The following is a 23,567-nucleotide window of genomic DNA, read 5'->3' as shown; positions in this document are numbered from 1 at the left end:
GTGAGGAGAGAGAGGGGCATTGTGGGACTTGTGGTTTATCTGACTATGTAAAAGTCTCCATCTATAAACAACAACGAAAAGATCCCTGCTGGCTGCTTTGCCTCGTCCTCACACATTACCTCTTGTCACCGTGGTAACGGATAGCCTCTGTCACCGGCTCCTGGCTCCCAGCCGACACACCACCATCCCACACACCCACACACATGGCTAGCCGGGAGGAGCAGGAGCAGGTTAACATTGATGAGGTCCCAATACCCACAATCCATCAAAACCCTGACCCCTGAACTCTGAGAGCCTGTAAATTGGACATTAATGGGCTGTCCTTTCAGAGTGTGTGTGTGTGTGTCTTTTCAGAGGCGTGGAGATGGGGGAGGGGCCTGGCACACTTTCTCATCTTGATAGACAACTCCTAAATGGCACATCAATACCGCATGTATTATTCATTATTCACTTCAGCCAGACAGACAGATTGTATCACCAAACAGAGGGTTTTTTCTGCCATACCAATTTATGAACCGAGATCCTTAATTGGAAAAGTGGACTATGCCACGACAGAGGGTGTTTGTGGGATTTTTGAACCTCATATGACTCTCCGAGCTTCAATGCCATACAACACTCCTTCCGTGGCCTTCAACTGCTCTTATACGCTAGTAAAACCAAATGCATGCTTTTCAACCGTTCGCTGCCTGCACCCGCACGCCCGACTAGCATCACCACCCTGGATGGTTCCGACCTAGATTATGTGGACATCTATAAGTACCTAGGTGTCTGGCTAGACTGTAAACTCTCCTTCCAGACTCATATCAAACATCTCCAATCTAAAATCAAATCTAGAGTCGGCATTCTATTCCGCAACAAAGCCTCCTTCACTCACGCCGCCAAACTTACCCTAGTAAAACTGACTATCCTACCGATCCTCGACTTCGGCAATGTCATCTACAAAATAGCTTCCAATACTCTACTCAGCAAACTGGATGCAGTTTATCACAGTGCCATCCGTTTTGTTACTAAAGCACCTTATACCACCCACTACTGCGACCTGTATGCTCTAGTCGGCTGGCCCTCGCTACATATTCGTCGCCAGACCCACTGGCTCCAGGTCATCTACAAGTCCATGCTAGGTAAAGCTCCGCCTTATCTCAGTTCACTGGTCACGATGGCAACACCCACCCGTAGCACGCGCTCCAGCAGGTGTATCTCACTGATCATCCCTAAAGCCAACACCTCATTTGGTCGCCTTTCGTTCCAGTTCTCTGCTGCCTGTGAATGGAACGAATTGCAAAAATCGCTGAAGTTGTAGACTTTTATCTCCCTCACCAACTTCAAACATGTGCTATCCGAGCAGCTAACCGATCGCTGCAGCTGTACATAGTCTATCGGTAAATAGCCCAACCCAATTTTACCTACCTCTTCCCCATACTGTTTATATTTATTTACTTTTCTGCTCTTTTGCACACCAGTATCTCTACCTGTACATGACCATCTGATCATTTATCACTCCAGTGTTAATCTGCAAAATTGTAATTATTTGCCTACCTCCTCATGCCTTTTGCACACAATGTATATAGACTCTCTTTTTTTATACTGTGTTATTGACTTGTTAATTGTTTACTCCATGTGTAACTGTGTTGTCTGTTCACACTGCTATGCTTTATCTTGGCCAGGTCGGAGTTGTAAATGAGAACTTGTTCTCAACTAGCCTACCTGGTTAAATAAAGGTGAAAAAAGTACATTCATCTGACAGCCGCACAGGGCAGTGGCGTGTATTCATGGCTGATAGGCTTCCCCAAAAGAATTACCAAACAAAAACATAAAATAATGTGTATTTCATCGCTCTGTGTTTCATAATTCTACCCCTCATTTGCAAGAGGCTGAATGTATCTAACGTTAAAAAGCATCCTAGTGAATCTATCTGATGCTGTCTGGTCCTGTTTTCTTTGTGACTTGCTGTAACTCTCTGTGGTTCTAAATCAATAGGTGTTTGGTGGTCTGATAATGTGGGAAACATTAACTTGCTTGACCCTGCTGTAGGTCGTGTAACTGTCTGTTACTGCACATGCAATATGTTTTGTGGACTTCACTGGACCGAGGTTGTTATCTGCTTTTGTGATAAAACAAAGATGTGGTTGAATTTATTCTGCCACTGTGTCTTCATATTGTCTCGGAATTTAGGTCTATATATCATGGTGGCAAGGCATATGAACTAACAGGTTATAGAGAAAACAACACAATTATTGCTACACATAGGTTGTAATATGACTAGGCTTCCCCAGTGATTTTACCCATGCACCCCTACTGGTCCAGGGTTTAATCCAATTTCCTCTTTCTCTGGTGTGTAGACTAGCTATCCGTATCCCTGTACTCCTGTTCTCTTCCTCATCCTCTTCCTCTTCCTCTTCCTCTTCCTCTCCTCTCCTCTCCTCTCCTCTCCTCTCCTCTCCCTCTCTCTCCCTCTCCTCCTCCTCCCTCTCCCTCTCCTCTCCTCTCCTCTCCTCTCCTCTCCTCTCCTCTCCCCCCCCCTCCCCTCCCCTCCTCTCCACTCTCCTCTCCCCTCTCATCTCCCTCCTCCGCTCCTCCCTCTCCTCTCCTCTCCTCCCCTCTCCCTCTCCTCTCCTCCCTCTCCTCTCCCTCTCCTCTCCTCTCCTCTCCTCTCCTCTCCTCTCCTCTCCCCTCCCCTCCCCTCCTCTCTTCTCCTCTCTGCCCCTGGAAGTCAGTCATCAGTGTGTTGCTCCTGTCCTTGTCAGTGTAATGGGCCAACCAGTCTCACTGCTGTACCGAACACCTGTTCTCTTTCCACACACACACACACACACAACACACACACACACACACACACATTTATTTGGTCAGGCCAGGGTGTGGCATGGGTTTTTTGTATGTGGTGTGTTGGTATTGGGTTTGTAGCTTAGTGGGGTGTTCTAGTTAAGTCTATGGCTGTCTGAAGTGGTTCTCAATCAGAGGCAGGTGTTTATCGTTGTCTCTGATTGGGAACCATATTTAGGCAGCCATATTCTTTGTGTGTTTCGTGGGTGATTGTCCTTAGTGTCCTTGTTCCTGTATCTGTGTTAGTTTACATTAGTATAGGCTGTTTCGGTTTTCGTTACGTTCTTTGTTTTGTAGTGTTTGTATTTAGATTCGTGTTACGTTTTGTTCATTAAACATGGATCGCAATCTACACGCTGCATTTTGGTCCGACTCTCTTCACCGCATGAAAACCGTTACAGATATGGGTCAATTCAGCTATAATATAGAGTCAGGAAGCAAGGTTGAAGAACCAAACCTCTCATCTTTATGATGATACCAACAGATTTCATCACTTTTCTATAGAAAATTGAATATGAACCTACCAGGATAACTTCATTTATTAGAACTCATAGAATATATGTTTATTTGTGCGTGTGTGTGTGTGTTGGTACGTACTTGTGTTTCTTTGTGTCCCTATGTGTGTCCGTACCAGCGGTTGAAACCAAAAATGATTTTACAATTGTTTTGTTCTGAACCGAAGCATAATTTATTATGTTGAGTATCACTGTTCTGAACAGAAGCATCATTTATTATGTTGAGTATCACTGTTCTGAACAGAAGCATCATTTATTATGTTGAGTATCACTGTTCTGAACAGCAAAATAAAGTTCGAACCCCCAAAAAGTACCCGTTTAAATCGTTCCTTTCTGTTCCCTTTTAAATCTTTTTTTTTTTTTTTACATTTAGCTCGACATTAAATGACTTCACCAATCAGTGCAGATAGAGCAGCTTGCTACGGAGCGGGCTATAGTTGTTTACATGCATGGGTCAGACATAGGGCGCCGAGATGTGACTGAAACGCTTATGTGTGGGGAGCGAGAGAGGGTGGAGGAGGCTTGAAGCGCTCGGCATCTTGTTATAACATGTATTATATCTGAATTAGGCCCACAGAACCATACCGACAGAGGAGCAGCTTCTATGAAGGAACTTTGAATGTGTGTCCATGTGCTGGCTGGGGCAAGGCCAGGATTGTTGTGTGTGGGTTTTGGACTGCTTGATGAGACTGGGGTAAGGCCAGGGAAGGGGCTGGGGGCTTTGGGATTGGGAGCTGGGAGCTGGGGGCTCCAGCAGGCCACATCTACCTGATTAGGTGAGGGCAGCTACCATCATTAACCAGCACCTAACGTTACCACCAACCCACCGGCTCCCACCTCCCTTTCCTAGCCCACACAGCAGGGCCTCACCTGGGGCATGCCGCTGCCATGGTAACCCCTTCCTCCCTCTTACAACGGGTAGAGAGGAGCACTGGGCCGGGCGGGCAGGGAATCATGCTGCTGAGAGGGTTAATGTGGTCTGCCGGGCCGGGCCTTGCCGGGCTGGGGACAGGATGATCCTGCTGTGTGCAGTGGGGTGAACTGAGGGGGAAAACATGGCTGGATGTGGCCAACGCCTTACTACTTCTGCTCTGCTCTCCCATCATGGTCTGAGTCTCCACTAACCAACAGCACACTACATATAAACCCAGTTAACATTGAGCCACAATACCACTGCCCTCGGTAGTGTATCTCCACAGCACTACAACACTACCTAATAAGACTTTCCTGGGCCTTTTCAACATCTCCCAACTACCCCATCTCCTCTAGCCCAAGAGCCAGCCCCGGCCTCCAACCCCCATCCTCCAACCCCCAGCCTCCAGCCCCAGCCCCCAGCCTCCAGAACCAGCCTCCAAGCCTCTAGCCTCTAGCCCCCATCCCCAGCCACCAGACCCAGCCTCCAGCCCCCAGCCCCAGCCCCCAGCTTCTGGCCCCCAGACCCAGCATCTAGGCTCCAGCCCCCAGCTTCTAGTCCCCAGCCTCTAGTCTCCAGCCACCAGCATCTATACTCCAGCCCCCAGCCTCCCAGCCCCCAGTCAAAGCCCTAGCTCCAGCCCCAGATTACCTCCTCACTACAGACAGGCAGTGAGTCATCTGCCGGGAATGGATGGAGGGAAGAATGGAGGGAGAATGAAAGGATACTTGTCCCACCTGCTCACTGTGTCTTTCTCTATCTCTCCAGCTCTCTCCATTTCTCTGCCTTGGCCTCCTTCCCCTTCTATTATCTCTCTCCTCTTCTCTTTCATCACCTGTCTCTCTATCACATTCTCATCTCCTTGTCCCTGTATCATCCCTCCCTTCCTCCCCCTCCATCTATTTATCATCTCCCTGTCTCTGTATCATCCCTCCCTTCCTCCCCCTCCATCTATTTATTATCTCCCTGTCTCTGTATCATCCCTCCCTTCCTCCCCCTCCATCTATTTATCATCTCCCTGTCCCTGTATCATCCCTCCCTTCCTCCCCCTCCATCTATTTATCATCTCCTTGTCCCTGTATCATCCCTCCCTTCCTCCCCTCCATCTATTTATCATCTCCCTGTCTCTGTATCATCCCTCCCTTCCTCCCCCTCCATCTATTTATCATCTCCCTGTCTCTGTATCATCCCTCCCTTCCTCCCCTCCATCTATTTATCATCTCCCTGTCTCTGTATCATCCCTCCCTTCCTCCCCTCCATCTATTTATCATCTCCCTGTCCCTGTATCATCCCTCCCTTCCTCCCCCTCCATCTATTTATCATCTCCCTGTCTCTGTATCATCCCTCCCTTCCTCCCCTCCATCTATTTATCCTCTCCCTGGCTGTCAGTGTGTGTGCCCTGTGTAGCAGCGTGTGTGTGTGTGCGCGTGTGTGTGCGTGTGCGTGTGTGTGTGTGTGTGTGTGTGTTCGGTATAGCAGTGAGACTGGTTGGCCCATTACACTGACAAGGACAGGAGCAACACACTGATGACTGACTTCCAGGGGGAGAGAGGAGAGGAGAGGAGATGAGGGAGGGAGGAGAGGAGAGGAGAGGAGAGGAGAGGAGAGGAGAGGAGAGGAGAGGAGAGGAGAGGAGAGGAGAGGAGAGGAGAGGAGATGAGGATGAGAACAGGTGTACAGGGTAACGGATAGCTAGTCTACACACCAGAGAAAGAGGAAATTGGATTAAACCCTGGACCAGTAAGGGTGCATGGGTAAAATCACTGGGGAAGCCTAGTCATATTACAACCTATGTGTAGCGATAATTGTGTTGTTTTCTCTATAACCTGTTAGTTCATATGCCTTGCCACCATGATATATAGACCTAAATTCCGAGACAATATGAAGACACAGTGGCAGAATAAATTCAACCACATCTTTGTTTTATCACAAAAGCAGATAACAACCTCTGTCCAGTGAAGTCCACAAAACATATTGCATGTGCAGTAACAGACAGTTACACGACCTACAGCAGGGTCAAGCAAGTTAATGTTTCCCACATTATCAGACCACCAAACGCCTATTGATTTAGAACCACAGAGAGTTACAGCAAGTCACAAAGAAAACAGGAGCTGCCTCCACTATTCCAGCACCATTTACACTTCAACATTTCATCATCTAATCACCTCTGCTTAGTCTAATACAGTGACAACTAAAAGATACCAAAAACTATTTAGTCCATTCAACATAAGCTAAATATGATGTGGCTGTCCATAGAAAACATGTTGACTCAATCTACTTGAAGAGAAACGCCAATGCCATTCTCCTCTCTTTCATGTTGATGAAACATACACTACACGCTTTTAGTTTTTATTGTCCTAGGTTACCTGGCTAAAAGTCTGGCTCACTAGCCTAACTTCCATCCATGAGCGACATTAGCTAGTTAACATTAGCATTCTACATCTAGCTACATATTGAACTTCCATCCTCTCAGGCCAGGGGCACGACAATGTAATGGTTTGATAAGAAACGTCATTATAATCATTGGCCAGTAATGAGAATGAAGTTAAACCACAAGTCCAAATCCTGATCTCCATCCATGGCTAATTTAGGAAAGGGAGAATTTTAGCTAGCTGGCCACCGGAGGACAACGACACAACGAGAAAACAATTCAAGTTTTTCTGTCAATGACGTCTGCTCTCAATGGGTGATTCCAAAATCCAAGATGGATGCTTGACACTTTTTTTTGTGTGCCAGGACCATTCACATTTGAGCTCGCTCAGTTTTGCTCAACGCTGATTGGCAAATTTTGTATACTTTTTTATCAAGGGAGGCAAAATGCTCGCCTGCTTTCCTTGCCTTCAATGCTACGGGTGGCAACAACGTCATACTCATTTGGACCAGACAGCATCAGATTCGCTCGCTAGGATGCTTTTTTCAAGTTAGATACATTCAGCCTCATGCAAAGGAAGGTTTGGTTCTTCAGGCTGGCTTCCTGACTCTATACTGTAGCTTAATTTACCCATAGCTCATATTCTGTAATTTTGTCTGAGCCAGTAGACATGCCTCCTACCTACACAAATGACTCCTCATACAAAAGAACTCTGCAAGACTGGCCACCTCCTCTAATTACCTGGCTCCATCTGAACCTTTGAGTTTCTTAAACAATGTCTTGTCTATTTATGACATCACTGTACGCCAATTATGCACTATCATCTACAATCGTCATACCTCCCAGACAGTTTACCTAAACCCTTCAATGGATTCTCCCAGGTTCATTCTGAAATCCATCTATATAACACAAGACACTGTGATAACATTCACCCTCCCCTGCCGCTGAAAAACATCCCCACAGCACGATGCTGCCGCCACCATGCTTCACCGTAAGGATGGTACCAGGTTTCCTCCAGAGGTGATGCTTGGCATACAGGCCAAAGACTTCAATCTTGGTTTCATTGGACCAGAGAATCTTGTTTCTCATGGTCTGTGAGTCCTTTTGGTGCCTTTTGGCAAACTCCAAATGGGCTGTTGTGTGCCTTTACGGAAGAGGGGCTTCCGTCTGGCCACTCTACCATAAAGGCCTGATTGGTAGAGTGCTGCAGAGATGGTTGTCTTTCAGGAAATTTCTCCCATCTCCACAGAGACTCTTGTCAGAGTGATCATCAGGTTCTTGGTCATCTCCCTGACCAAGGCCCTTCTCCCCCGATTGCTCAGTTTGGCCGGATACCCAGCTCTAGGAAGAGTGTTGGTGGTTTCAAACTTCTTCCATTTAAGAATGATGGAGGCCACTGTATTCTTGGGGACCTTTAATGCTGCAGACATTTTTTGGTACCCTTCAGCAGATCTGTGCCTCGACACAATCCTGTCTCTGAGCTCTACGGACAATTCCTTTGACCTCATGGCTTGGTTTTTGCTCTGACGTGCACTGTCAACTGTGGGACCTTATATACTGTAGACAGGTGTGTGCCTGTCCAATCAATTGAATTTACCACAGGTGGACTCCAATCAAGATGTAGAAACATCTCAAGGATGATCAATGGAAACAGGATGCACCTGAGCTCAATTTCTCATAGTAAAGGGTCTGATTACTTATGGTGAATCACTAAAACAATACAGAAATACACTATGGAAAAAGAAGGAACAGCATGTCAGAAATCAGCTCAATGTAATTGAAGAATCCATAGCCTCTAACCACTTCTGGGAAAATTGGAAAACACTAAACGAACAACAACACGAAGAATTATCTATCCAAAATGGAGATGTATGGGTAAACCACTTCTCCAATCTGTTTGGCTCTATAACAAAGAACAAAGAACAAACAGCAAAAACATATACATGATCAAATACAAATCTTACAATCAACTATTAAAGACTACCAGAACCCACTGGATTCTCCAATTACCTTGAATGAGCTCCAGGACAAAATAAAAACCCTCCACCCAAAAAGGGCTGTGTTGTTGATGGTATCTTCAATGAAATGATCGAATATACAGACAACAAATTCAAATTGACTATACTAAAACTCTTTAACATCATCCTTAGCTCTGGCATCTTCCCTAAGATCACCCCAATCCACAAAAGTGGGGACAAATGTCCCCAATAACTACTGTGAGATATGCGTCAGTGTCACGCCCTGACCTTAGAGATCCTGTTTATGTCTATATTTTGGTCAGGGTGTGAGTTGGGGTGGGTATTCAATATTCTATTATTTGTATTTCTATGTTTTGGCAGGGTAGGATTCTCAATCAAGGACAGCTGTCGATGATTGTCTCTGATTGAGAACCATACTTAGGTAGCCCTTTTTCCACTTGTCTTTGTGGGAAGTTGACTTTGTTTTCCACTTGTCTTTGTGGGAAGTTTGACTTTGGTTGAAAAACGAGCGTTAATGACTCCAACCTAAGTGTATGTAAACTTCTGACTTCAACTGTGTATATATATATATATTTATTTTTATTTTTTTTATCCCTTTTGTACTTTAACCATTTGTACATCGTTACAACACTGTATAATATGACATTCAACATGTCTTTATTCTTTAGGAACTTCTGTGAGTGTAATGTTTACTGTTCCTTTTTATTGTTTATTTCACTCTTGTTTATATCGACTTCACTTGCTTTGGCAACGTTAACATATGTTTCCCATGCCAATAAAGCCCTTTGAATTGAATTTAATTGAGAGAGACCTCTGGCCCAGTGGAGAGAAGGAGGGACGGATGAGAAGAGGGGAGGAGGTAGGGTGCCCCAACCTCAGGCTGCTGCCACGGCAACGGGGGCTGGGGTAGGGGCAGGGCCAAGCTGAAAGGCTCTACATTCTATCATGGGCTTCCATCTAAGAGCTGTTTCACTGCATTCCTTATTCTTTTATTTTCATTGTACCATTTCAATCCACCAGGGAGGAGTTGAATTCAGCAGGTTTTTCTTTTTTCCTTTTTCCATCTCGATAGTAGATTGTATATGGTAGATTATATATGGTAGATTATATATGGTAGATTATATATGGTAGATTATATATGGTAGATTGTATATGATAGAGTATATATGGTAGATTGTATATGGTAGATTATATATGGTAGATTGTATATGGTAGATTATATATGGTAGATTATATATGGTAGATTATATATGGTAGATTATATATGGTAGATTGTATATGGTAGATTATATATGGTAGATTATATATGGTAGATTATATATGGTAGATTATATATGGTAGATTATATATGGTAGATTATATATGGTAGATTATATATGGTAGATTATATATGGTAGATTATATATGGTAGATTGTATATGGTAGATTGTATATGGTAGATTGTATATGGTAGATCGTATATGATAGATTATATATGGTAGATTATATATGGTAGATTATATATGGTAGATTGTATATGGTAGATTATATATGGTAGATTATATATGGTAGATTATATATGGTAGATTGTATATGATAGATTATATATGGTAGATTATATATGGTAGATTGTATATGGTAGATTATATATGGTAGATTGTATATGGTAGATTGTATATGGTAGATTATATATGGTAGATTATATATGGTAGATTCTATATGGTAGATTATACATGGTAGATTATACCTGGCAGATTATACATGGCAGATTATACATGGCGGATTATACATGGCAGATTATACATGGCAGATTATACATGGTAGATTATACATGGTAGATTATACATGGTAGATTATATATATGGTAGATTATATATGGTAGATTATACATGGTAGATTATACATGGTAGATTATACATGGCAGATTGTATATGGCAGATTGTATATGGCAGATTGTATATGGCAGATTGTATATGGCAGATTGTATATGGCAGATTGTATATGGCAGATTGTATATGGCAGATTGTATATGGCAGATTGTATATGGCAGATTGTACATGATAGATAGATTGTATATGTATATCCCATCCATCCCCAGACAACCCCCCACTCCCATCCATCCCTAGACAACCACCCATTCCCATCCATCCCTAGACAACCCCCCACTCTCTTCCATCACCAGACAACCCCCCATTCCCAACATGGATCATACCCTAGGATCAGCTGCAAAAGGGGAAACGTGTCCTTACCATCCCATCCATTCACTGAGGAAGTGAACCCTAACCAACCCCCTCCACCTGCACCCCATCCCAATCCACCTCTAGCCCCGCATCGCACCCCATCTCCTGCCCAACCCCCATCTCCTGCCCAACCCTATTATCCCCTAATAGGGAGTTATAGTAGAACTGTCTTACTCCAGGTTGGTAGAAAACCACCTCCACCTGCCGGTCTGTCCCTGTCCCATCCCTGTCCCTGTTCTAACCATCCCATATATTCAATGAGAACCTGTGTGTGTGTGAGTGTGAGTGTGAGTGTGAGTGTGAGTGTGAGTGTGTGTGTGTGTGTGTGTGTGTGTGTGTGTGTGTGTGTGTGTGTGTGTGTGTGTACACTGTAGGCCAGGTTAGTGTGGGGTCCTGTATTAGAGGTATATTACAATAAGAGAAGCCTGCCAAGGCTAATGGCTCTCTGGCTCAATATTTAGATAAATTAGCTGCTGTCTAATATCTAATATACATGACAGTGTATGCCACGTTGGCAGGGGAGGATTGTGTGTGTGTGTGACTTCCTGAGTGCTGCACTGTACATCGCCCGGCATCTGGCCAGTTCACAAACAATGAGATGTTTACATAGCAACCAAAGCAACATTACAGGGGGGTTATATGAATGGAATAGTCTTTCACTCTTCATTGTACTGCCTTGATTACTCCCCCATTTCCTTCCTTCCTTCCTTCCTTCCTTCCTTCCTTCCTCTCTCTCTCTCTTTCTCTCTCTCTCTCTCTCCCTTTCTCTCCCCCTTCCTCTCTCTCTCGCATTACCCCTATACTTCTGTTTCTCTCTACACCTTTCTCTCTCTCTCTCTCTCTCTCTCTCTCTCTCTCTCTCTCTCTCTCTCTCTTTCTCTCTCCCCTTTCTCTCCCCCCTTTCTCTCTCTCTATCTATCTCTCTCTCCACCTTTCTCTCTCTCTCTCTCACTCTCTCTCTCTCTCTCTCCCCCTTTCTCTCCCTCTCTCTCCCCCTTTCTCTCTCTCTCTCACCCTTTCTCTCTCTCTCTCTCTCTCTCCCCCCTTTCTCTCTCTCTCTCTCTCTCTCTCCCCCTTTCTCTCTCTCTCTCTCTCTCTCTCTCTCCCCCTTCCTCTCTCTCTCTCTCTCTCACTTTACCCCTCTACTTCTGTTTCTCTCTACCCCTTTCCCTCTCTCTCTCCCCCTTTCTCTCCCCCTCTCCCCCCCTTTCTCTCTCTCTCTCTCTCTCTCTCTCTCTCGCTCTCTCTCCCCTTTCTCTCTCTCCCCCTTTCTCTCTCTCTCTCTCTCTCTCTCTCTCTCTCTCCTCCCCCCCTTTCTTTCTCTCTCTCTCTCTCTCTCTCCCCCTTTCTCTCTCTCTCTCTCTCTCGCTTTACCCCTCTACTTCTGTTTCTCTCTACCCCTTTCTCGCTCTCTCTCTCGCTCTCTCCCTTCCCCTCTGTTTCCTTCTCAATTCAATTCAAAGGGCTTTATTGGCATGGAAACATATGTTTACATTGCCAAATCAAGTGAAATAGATAATAAACACAAGTGAAATAAACAATCAAAAATTAACAGTAAACATTACACTCACAAAAGTTTCAACGGAATAGAGATATTTCAAATGTCATATGGCCATGTACAGTGTTGTAACGATGTGCAAATAGTTAAAGTTTTCTCCTTCCCTCCTTATTTCTGTCTGTGTTGTTGCATTAACAAACAGCCAGAGGTCTGTGCTCTCCAGGAGACGGGTGTGAGCCTGTAACTCCAACCCACTAGGGAGGCACTGTAACTGGGCCACAGAACCTGGGGCTCAGCCAGAGGATAGATGGGTGTACCCCACTCTGTGGGAGAGATAGATGAGAACAAGTTGAAAACGTTCACTTACTGTTTCTGTCTCAGACGTCTCTGCCTCTGGCTTTGTCTCTGTCGGTCTCTGTCTGTCTCTCTCTTTCTCTCTCTCTTTCTCTCTCTCTGTCTCTCTTTGTCTCTTTCTCTCTTTGTCTCTCTCTGTCTGTCTCCCTCTCTCACTTTCTCAGTCTCTGAATTCAATTGACTATTGCAGCTCTGTGGGTGTAACATTTATTGACCATTTTAATACCTTCTTGAAACAAAGCTTCTTTTATGAGGATGGGATCCACCCCATATCATTTGGGTTCCTGGATCCTTTCACAGCATTATTATCGTCAGAGGCCAAATAAATATCCTGTGGAGTACCACAGCCTCTCTAATTTCTTATATACGTTAATGATATGCCAGATACAGTAAAGTGCACACTCCTGCTTTATGCTGATGATTCAGCCATACTGGTATCAGGGACTGATACAGTTTACATAGAAGAGACCCTGAGTAAGGAATTGCATTTTGTTACAGATTGGTTGGGAAAAACTGAATCGATTTGGGAAAAACTGAATCGATTTTGTTTGGAACAAAACATAGATTGCTTAGGTCTGACAAGATAACCATAAACTGTGTAGGCAAGGAGATTGAATCTAAAACAAGTGTATCTGATATTGGTGTGTCCCTAGATCAATCCCTTTCTGGAGACCTGATTGCTGATAAAAAAAACTATTTCTAAAGTGGTAAACAAATTGACATTATTATATCGTAACACTAGATATTTTAACATTAAAGTTAAGAATATGCTAGTCTCAACCTTGATGCGGTTAAGGTTGAAAATAAGAATTTGTTCTTAACTGACTTGCCTAGTTAAATAAAACAAATTATCAATGTTGCCTACTGTTCTGACTTGGTGGTGCACATGTAGCCTATAGCCTGTTTTAGAGAAATGTAATCATTGTCTGCTTATATGCCTTTATATATAGCCTAATATACCAAGCAGAGCAGGCATTAGCATTAGCATTAGCCTGCTCTGCTTGGTATAGTGGGCTATGAAAAAAGCTGAAATGTATACATTTTTTATTTCACTATTTAAGAACAAATTCTTATTTTCAATGACAGCCTAGGAACAGTGGGTTGACTGCCTTGTTCAGGGGGAGAACACCAGATCTTTACCTTGTCAGCTCAGGGATTCGAGCTTGCCACCTTTTAGTTACTAGTCCAACGCTCTGACCACTAGGCTACCAGCCGCCCCATACAGGTCATGCAAAATAATTTATCAGGTATACGCTGAATGTCCCCCCTAGGACCCACATAGGGGTACAGGAGTTCAGGGAGGTGGGCTTGTTGCCATTGGAGTCCAGAGTGAACCAGCTTAAACGTAATCATATGTTTGACATCTTAAATGATCGTGAAAAAACACAATGATATGGTCTATTACCAACACAGTCACAATAGGAGAGCTAGTGTTATGTCTTGTAAAACCCCAAGAGTAAACAGTACTGCGAGGAGCACGTTTTTACATACAGGCATTTGTCTATGGAATAGCCTTCCCTTGGAGATCAAGCAAAGAAAAAGTAAAAATTGCTTTAAAAAGCAGGCAAAGTTTTTCATTTGGACAAGGTTGTCTAAGTAAAAGAAACCACTCCACTGCCCCTTGTGGCCCCTACTGCTGGTCAGGTGTATTTATTTGAAGGATCGGTATGATGTGCAATTAGTAGATTGTTTTAAAGTGAAATGAATATGGTTGATTCTTAAGGTTCGGGAGAAGTGCAGTTAATAGTGTCACTTTTTAGGACGTCAATATAAGTGAATGTATTTATGGTTGTTTTGTCTTTTAATCGTTGTGTGTTATTGTTTTTACAGTCGAGGACCACTTTGGAAATAAGCGTTTTAATTAATACTTTGAAGTGATATCCTCTGGGTCCACATTGTGCATTTTGTATATATCTGTTGCCCAAAATAAAATCAATTCATATTCAATAGGACAGAGTTAGTCAATATAACTTTTTGTTCAGCACTTTCGAAATGTACAGCGACAGAATTCAGAACAGGGGCCGTTCTTACAGTATTCTCCCTGTACACCAAGTCAGAACCGTAGGATATATAAAGGCATATAAGCAGATGATTAAATTTCTCTAAAACAGGCTATAGGCTACATGTGCACCACCATCAGAACAGTAGGCAACATTTTAGGGGGAAAGGCACATGGGATACTAACAGCTTACTACACAACATAAACGTTAGCATTACTTTCTTAGCTATAGAAAGTATACAATCTCCCTGGCATATGACATAATTTATGCAGCAGCATTACAAGACATTTTTGGATTCACCTTGTTGTGCTGTGCTCACTTGAACAGGAAGGTGGCGCGGCGGTTCTTCTCGGGCAAACGTTGTCATCAAAGTCTGTAATTCTCTGGATTTATGGTGATTTCAAGACAAATGGGAACTAGGAAAAAAACAATGTTGAATCATGTTGATGTCAGTGATCTTCAGGTCAGAGTTCTAGAAAGAGGCCCGAGTTCCCTGGCGGTTCAAGATGTATTTTCAGTTATCTTGTTGTCTTGAACTCATTGAAGTCAAATTTCCGAGTTTCCAGTTGTTTTGAGCGCAGCAGAAGTTATGCTGGATTGACAGCATGGCCAATGTTGAATGTTTATCCTTTTCAACATGGAAAATAGACCTTAATCCCAGACTTGGGACCACAAACCCACTCCACTGAATAGCAGGCTAGTGATTGCTTTGCAGTGCTTGCAGTTAGTTAGCCACTGGTCCTTCCAAACCACTCATTGTTGAATTTGCGATTTCCATCTTGTTGTGTAATGTTTATGTTCAATGGCCGATGAGCACCGATACATTTTATCTATAATTTCTATTCATAAGACAAGGATTGAAAAGGATTTGCCAGTAGGATGTCAACTTGATTCATGATGATGACTGCTTGCTTGCTAGCTAAGATTTTGAAAGTGTGATGTTGACATGATCAGTCCAAGTCAAATTTATCTGTGGCCAATGAGCTTGTGCCTTCTTGGATGGGCACTTCTAATGTAACTCAATGGCAGCATCCAAGGGGCTTGAATTTTCAAGCTCTACTATTAGATTTTACGGTGAAGTAGTGTCCCCATGAGTGACAGAACTCTGAGCCAATCACGGCGCAACTATAAAACATTACCAACCCCTCTGCTCTGTATTTTCCACTGGCTGCCCCACCACCACAGAAAGCACTGAGTGAGGCTGAAACACCTGCATTTTGGAGCTGCCTTACTCAAGAAAACACAAAAACAGAGCATGTTTGTATGTGGCTTTATTCACTCAATGATTTTTTATTTTACTTTACATTGTTTGCAAACTGACATGTGACATGTATTAATGCCAAGATAACATGCAAAACAGACAACAACATAAAATAAAATGTATTTTTTTGGCGATGCACTTGGGGCTCAAAACTGGTGGGGCACTTTACTAATGCTGCAGAAATTTGCTTTAAAGAAGTATTCAAATCCATCGGATGTAGTGAACACAATACAGTAGCCATATCTAGGAAAACCAAAGTTCCAAAGGCTGCACCTAATATAGTGTATAAGAGGTCATACAATACGTTTGTAGTGATTCCTATGTTGTTGATGTAAAGACTATTTGTTGGTCTATGGTGAGTAATGAGGAGCAACCAGACGCTCCACTTGACACATTTATGACATAGTTTATTCCAGGTAGTAATAAGCAACGCGCCCCCATTAAGACAATGACAGTCAAAACTGTTTATTTCTGATTGATTGATGAGGAATTTAAAAATGGTATGCTTATAGAGAAGGAAATTCAATAAGCACAGCACTTACAAAAATTACTGATGATTGGCTGAGAGAAATTTATGATAAAAAGATTGTGGGGACTGTTTTGTAAGACTTCAGTGTGCCTTTTGACACTATCGATCATAGTCTGCTCCTGGAAAAACACATGTGTTATGGCTTTACACCCCCTGCTATATTGTGGATAATGAGTTGCCTGACTAACAGAACACAGAGGGTGTTCTTTAATGGAAGCCTCTCTTACATAATCCAAGTAGAATCAGGAATTCCCCAAGGCAGCTGTCTAGGCCCATTACTTTTTCACTCTTTGCTAATGAATTGGCACTGGCTTTGAGGAAAGCCAGAGTGTCTATGTATGCAGATGACTCAACAATGTACATGTGACATGTTGAACGCACCTAGCCGTCTGTTTGAACTCCTGGGACACAGCTCGGACACCCATGCATATCCCACAAGACATGCCACAAGTGGTCTCTTCTTCACAGCCCCCAAATCCAGAACAGACAATGGAAGGCGCACAGTACTACATAGAGCCATGACTGCATGGAACTCTATTCCACATCAAGTAACTCATGCAAGCAGTAAAATTAGATTTAAAAACAGATTAAAAAACACCTTAAGGAACAGAGGGGACTGTGAAGTAACACAAACATAGGCACAGACACATGCGCACGCACGCACGCACGCACACACACACACACACACACACATACACACACACAATAACATACGCGTTATACACACACATACACATGGATTTTGCACTGTATATATGTGGTAGTGGTGGAGTCGGGGCCTGAGGGCGCACGGTCTGTGAATGTATTGTAATGTTTTTAAATGGTATAAACTGCCTTCATTTCGCTGGACCCCAGGAAGAATGGGGATCCATAATAAATACAAATACTCTACACACACATTTACACACACGTGTAGAAATGTGATGGTAGAATATTGGCCTGAGGGAACACATTTAATGTGTTGTGAAAAGTGCTATGAAATGCAATGTCATGTAATATTTTCAATTGTATACAACTGCCTTAATGTTGCTGGACCCCAGGAAAAATAGCTGTTACCTTAGCAGCAGCTAATAGGGATCCTTAATAAATACAAATACAAAGTTAATTCAAAGGGCATATGTTTACATATGTTTGCAGTGCCAAAGCAAGTGAAATAAAGCAAGTGATATATATAATTAACATAAGTGAAATAATTGACAATTAACATTACATTCACAAGTTTCAAAGGAATAAACACAAATGTAATATTATGGCTATGTACAGTCTTATATTTATGTAAAAATAGTACACATAAATATGGTTTGTATTGACATGCTCACTGAGTCTGTACATAGTCAAAGGTACATGTATGTGCAGCAAAACATTTCTAAAAACTTGCTCTTGCTGTCACGGCCGTTAAAAGAACTGGACCAAGGTGCAACGTTGTCAGCGTGTATTTTCTCCATTTCTTTACAACTCACGCCCTGACCAAACCAAAATAGAGACATACAAAGGATCTCTAAGGTCAGGGCGTGACACTTGCTTGCTGTCATTATGGCAAATTGTGTGTAGATTGATGGTAATTGAATCCATTATAGAATAAGGCTGTAACGCAACAACATGTGGACAAAGTCCAGGAGTCTGAATACTTTCCGAATGCGCTGGAGGTGTAGGTTTTTTGTGTGCTCTAGGGCAACAGTGCCTAGATGGAATTTGTATTTGTGGTCCTGGCAACTGGACCCAGGTCTGACAGAATCTGTGCAGAAGATCTAGCTGCTGTAGGCCCTCCTTGGTTGGGGACAGAATCACCAGATCATCAGTAAATAGTAGACATTTGACTTCAGATTCTTGTAGGGTGAGGCCGGATGCTGCAGACTGTTCTAGTGCCCTCGCCAATTCGTTGATATATATATATATATATATATATATATATATATATATATATATATATATATATATATATATATATATATATACACAAAACCATTTGTCTTTGTCTTTTAATTTTCTTAGGTTGTCTGTTTGACATTTTTAGATACGATAGGGTAGCATAAAGGTCAAATATATAGGTTTTTTGGTGGGTTTCTACACTACTTTCCTTCCATCTATAGCATTTCCTAATATGGTGCAGTTCCTTTGACTTTGAAGCCTGATGATTGAATATTGCTCGGTTCAATAGACTGTGATATTGCTGTGATCTGATAGGAATGTTATTGGGCTGACTGAACGCTCTGAGAAACAATGAGTTGAGGTCAGTGACAAAGTAATCTACAGTACTACTGCCAAGGGATGAGCTGTAGGTGTACCTACCATAGTCTCCTCGAAGCCTACCATTGCATATGTACAGATCCAGCATGCGACTGAGCTGTAGGAGTTGTGACACGTTTTTGTTGGTTGTTTTGTCATAGTTGTGTCTTGGGGGGCATATTTGGGAGGGAATGCTGTCACCTCCAGGTAGGTGTTTGTCCCCCTGTGTGCTGAGGGTGTCAGGTTCTTGTCCAGTTCTGGCATTTAGGTCGTCACTGACTACTACATGTCTCTGGGCCTGGAAATTGTTGATCTTCCCCTCTAGGATGGAGAAGCTATCATTGTTAAAGTATGAGGATTCTAGTGGGGGATATAGGTAGCACACGGGAGGACATGTTTCTCTTTTTAGATCATTCATTTCTATCCAGATGTAAAATGTTCCTGGTTTGACTAATTTAGTGGGTTAGGTCTACTCTATACCAATTTAACATATCCCCTGAGTCTCTTCCCTGTTTCTCACATGGTAGTTTGTTGCATGGGACTACCAGCTCTCTGTAACCTAGAGGGAATTGCATTAGTATAGGTTGGGCCTGTTTCTCTAATTTACTTTACAGACTTTATTGTTATTTTGTTGCAGTGTCATGTACATGTTTAAAGTGACATTTAAATACAAATCAAATTGACAATACAACTTTCATAACAGTTACATACCAATAAAAAGAGACTGGCCTGCTGTCCTTACTGAGTCTATAGGAGCATTAGCATTAGTCTGCTGGCCTTACTGAGTCTATAGGAACATTAGCCCAACCTATTTAGGAGGGATATCACACTTGGTACAATATGTCACCACAGAGACCATGTCACCACAGAGACCATGTCACCAGAGACCATGTCACCACAGAGCCCATGTCACCACAGAGCCCATGTCACCACAGAGACCATGTCATCACAGAGCCCATGTCACCACAGAGCCCATGTCACCACAGAGACCATGTCATCACAGAGCCCATGTCACCACAGAGACCATGTCATCACAGAGCCCATGTCACCACAGAGACAAGGAAAAGCAATAACTCCACACTTAACCATGCTGTTCTTTTATTGCCCAGAATCCCTTTATTGCACACACACACACACACACACACACACACACACACACACACACACACACACACACACACACACACACACACACACACACACACACACACACACACACTCTTCGGGCCCGCCGCACTTCACTCACGTGCCGTCAAATTTCTCCCTCAATATCTTTCTCTCTCTCTCTCTTTTTTTTCTCTCTCATTCTCTCTCTCTTTCTCTCTCTTTCTCCCTCAATATCTCTCTCTGTCTCTCTCCTCTCACTCTCTCTCTCTTTCTCTCTCTTTCTCCCTCAATATCTCTCTCTCCTATCTCTCTCTCTCTCTCTCTCTTTCTTTCTCTCTCCTTTTCTCTTATTGTCTCTCATTCTTTCTCTCTCTCTCTCTTTCATTCTGTGTATCTCTGTTTCTCTTATTGTCTCTTTCTCTCTCTCTTTTTTTTGTTCCTCTTTCAATTCAATGTGCTTTATTGGCATGACGTAACAATTTATATATTGCCAAAGCTTACTTTGGAGATTTACAATATTAAGATAATATGTATGTGTGTGTGTGTGTGTGTGTGTGTGTGTGTGTGTGTGTGTGTGTGTGTGTGTGTGTGTGTGTGTGTGTGTGTGTGTGTGTGTGTGTGTGTGTGTGTGTGTGTGTGTGTGTGTGCACGCATGTGCATGTGCGTGTGCGTATTGAATAGTACCAGTATAACTGGCATCACTGCTGTCCTGCTAGCCTGGGTCTGTCTCAAACGTTTCCTGTTTCCTCTAGTTCTCCAAGGAGAGGTACCTGCTGGAGTCTGCACCAGAGAAACTACACACGGAGCTGGAGGAGGAGCTGAAACTCTGCAGCAGCGATATCAGGAGCCATGGCTGGTACCATGGACACATCCCACGAGAGGTACACACACACACACACGCAGTATATACACACACACACACAGAGTATATACACACACACACACACGCACGCAGTACACACACACACACACACACACACACGCAGTACACACACACACGCAGTACACACACACACGCAGTATACACACACACGCAGTACACACACACGCAGTACACACACACGCAGTACACACACACACGCAGTACACACACACACGCAGTACACACACACACAGTATACACACATCATGCAGTACACACAGTACACACACACACACGCAGTACACACACACGCAGTACACACACACACGCAGTACACACACACACACGCAGTACACACACACACGCAGTACACACACACACGCAGTACACACACACACACACACATGCAGTACACACACACACACGCAGTACACACACACACACACGCAGTAAACACACACACACGCAGCACACACACACACACGCAGTACACACACACGCGCAGTACACACACACACGCAGTACACACACGCAGTACACACACACACACGCAGTGCACACACACACACACACACACACACACACACACACACACACATGCAGTACACACACACACACACAGTACACACACACACGCAGTACACACACACACACACACAGTACACACACACACACACGCAGTAAACACACACACACGCAGTAAACACACACACACGCAGTACACACACACACACACGCAGTAAACACACACACACGCAGTACACACACACACACGCAGTACACACACACGCGCAGTACACACACACGCGCAGTACACACACACGCAGTACACACACACGCAGTACACACACACACAAACACACATGCAGTACACACACACACAGTACACACACACACGCAGTACACACACACACACACACACACGCAGTACACACACACACGCAGTACACACACACACACACGCAGTACACACACACACATGCAGTATATACACACACACAGAGTGTACATACACACAGAGTATACAACATACACACACACACGCACACACACACACAGGGTGTATACACACACACACACACACACACGCACACACACAGAGAGTATATACAACACACACACACACACACACACACACATACCACACACACAGAGTATATACAACATACACACACACACGCACACACACACAGAGTATATACAACATACACACACACACACGCAATCTATTAATATTCACGTGCCGTTGTTTTCTTAGTTGGTGACGTTTAATGCACAATAAAAGTCCTATACTTCAGCAATAAGGCCCGAGGGGGTGTGATATATGGCCAATATACCACGGCTAAGGGCTGTTCTTAGACACAACACAACATGGAGTGCCTGGCCACAGTCTTTAGCTGTGGTATATTGGCCATATATCACAAACCCCTGAGGTGCCTTATTGCTATTATAAACTGGTTACCAACAGAATTAGAACAGTAAAAATACATGTTTTGTCATACCCGTGGTATACCAGCATATATCAGCATTCAGGTCTCGAACCACCCAGTTTATAATGGCATTTTACTGGCCTTACACCTTCCATTCTTACGGATTCATTTACAAAATGAACTGCTTACCATATGTTCTAAGTTGTTTAAGACTGCAAAATCCATAACTTGTAAAAAGTTAATTCCCCTGGAATGACAATAACTTGGAAACAGGGTTAGGAGGGCACAGCTGTGTTTGTCTGTCTGTTGGTGCTGGATACATAACAGTATCAACACACGCACCCACGCACGCACACACACACAGGCACTCACAGACACACACAGATACACACACACACACACACACAGACACACACAGGCACACACAGACACACACAGATACACACACACACACACACAGATATATATACACACACACACAGATACACACAGGCACACACAGATACACACAGGCACACACAGATACACACACAGGCACACACAGATACACACACACACACACACACACACACACACACACACACACACACACACACACACACACACACACACACACACACACACACACACACACACACACACACACACACACAGATACACACACACACACACAGATACACACACCGATGCACACACACACACACACACACACACACACACACACACACACACACACACACACACACACACACACACTGGTGTGGCTTCACTGTCCTCCTGACCAACACTCCTTTCTCTCTCTGCAGTGTGAGTTAAAGCATCTGTGAGTCTACCTCCCTGTGAGGCTCCAGCGTACATTAACATAATGCTACATTCACACTGGGGTAAACAGACAGAAAAGGGGGAACCTGTGGCTAACCCTTGCTGCTAAAACAATACACTGTGTCTCCATGGTGATGGCTCCGATGCATGCAGCAGTCTGTCCGTGAATGCAGTGCTCCTGGTGCTGCTGTCTCTGGCCTGCAGTAACAGCGCCCCCTGTTGGAGATAAGGATAAACGCTTTAAAATGACATCTTTGTCACTTAGACATGCTACTACAGGATATTCTATATTAGAAACTGGTGCTGATTGGCTGAAAGCCGTGGTATATCAGACCCTATACCACGGGTATGACAAAAAGTATATTTGGTAACCAGTTTATAATAGCAATAAGGCACATCAGGGGTTTGTGATATATGGCCAATATACCACAGCTAAGGGTTGTATCCAGGCACTCTGTGTTGCGTTGTGCCTAAGAACAGCCCTTAGCCAAGGTATATTGGCCATATATCACACCTCCTCGCGCCCTATTGCTTACATATGTACCCTATTTAAATCAAAGTCTCTACATATAGTGCCTTGCTGAAGTATTCAGACCCCTTCGATTTCTTCACAGTTTATTGTGTTACAAAGTGGGATTACCATTTATTTAATAGTCAT

General features: G+C 43.5%; 1 protein-coding gene across 1 annotated transcript in view; it reads left to right on the top strand.

Moving 5' to 3' along the window:
* The window catches only part of LOC135548141 (SH2 domain-containing protein 3C-like), a 112,124-nt gene that overhangs the window by 70,583 nt on the left and 17,974 nt on the right, over window positions 1-23,567 (top strand). Inside the window, exon 4 of the mRNA XM_064977434.1 lies at window positions 20,548-20,676. Coding sequence (XP_064833506.1) covers window positions 20,548-20,676 — 129 coding nt within the window. The remainder of the gene's footprint in view (window positions 1-20,547; window positions 20,677-23,567) is intronic.

The sequence above is a fragment of the Oncorhynchus masou genome, chromosome 11 (genome assembly GCF_036934945.1).
Source record: "Oncorhynchus masou masou isolate Uvic2021 chromosome 11, UVic_Omas_1.1, whole genome shotgun sequence".
Taxonomy (NCBI): domain Eukaryota; kingdom Metazoa; phylum Chordata; class Actinopteri; order Salmoniformes; family Salmonidae; genus Oncorhynchus; species Oncorhynchus masou.
The sequence above is the reverse complement of the archived record's forward strand: the minus strand, read 5'-3'. Positions and strand labels throughout refer to the sequence as shown.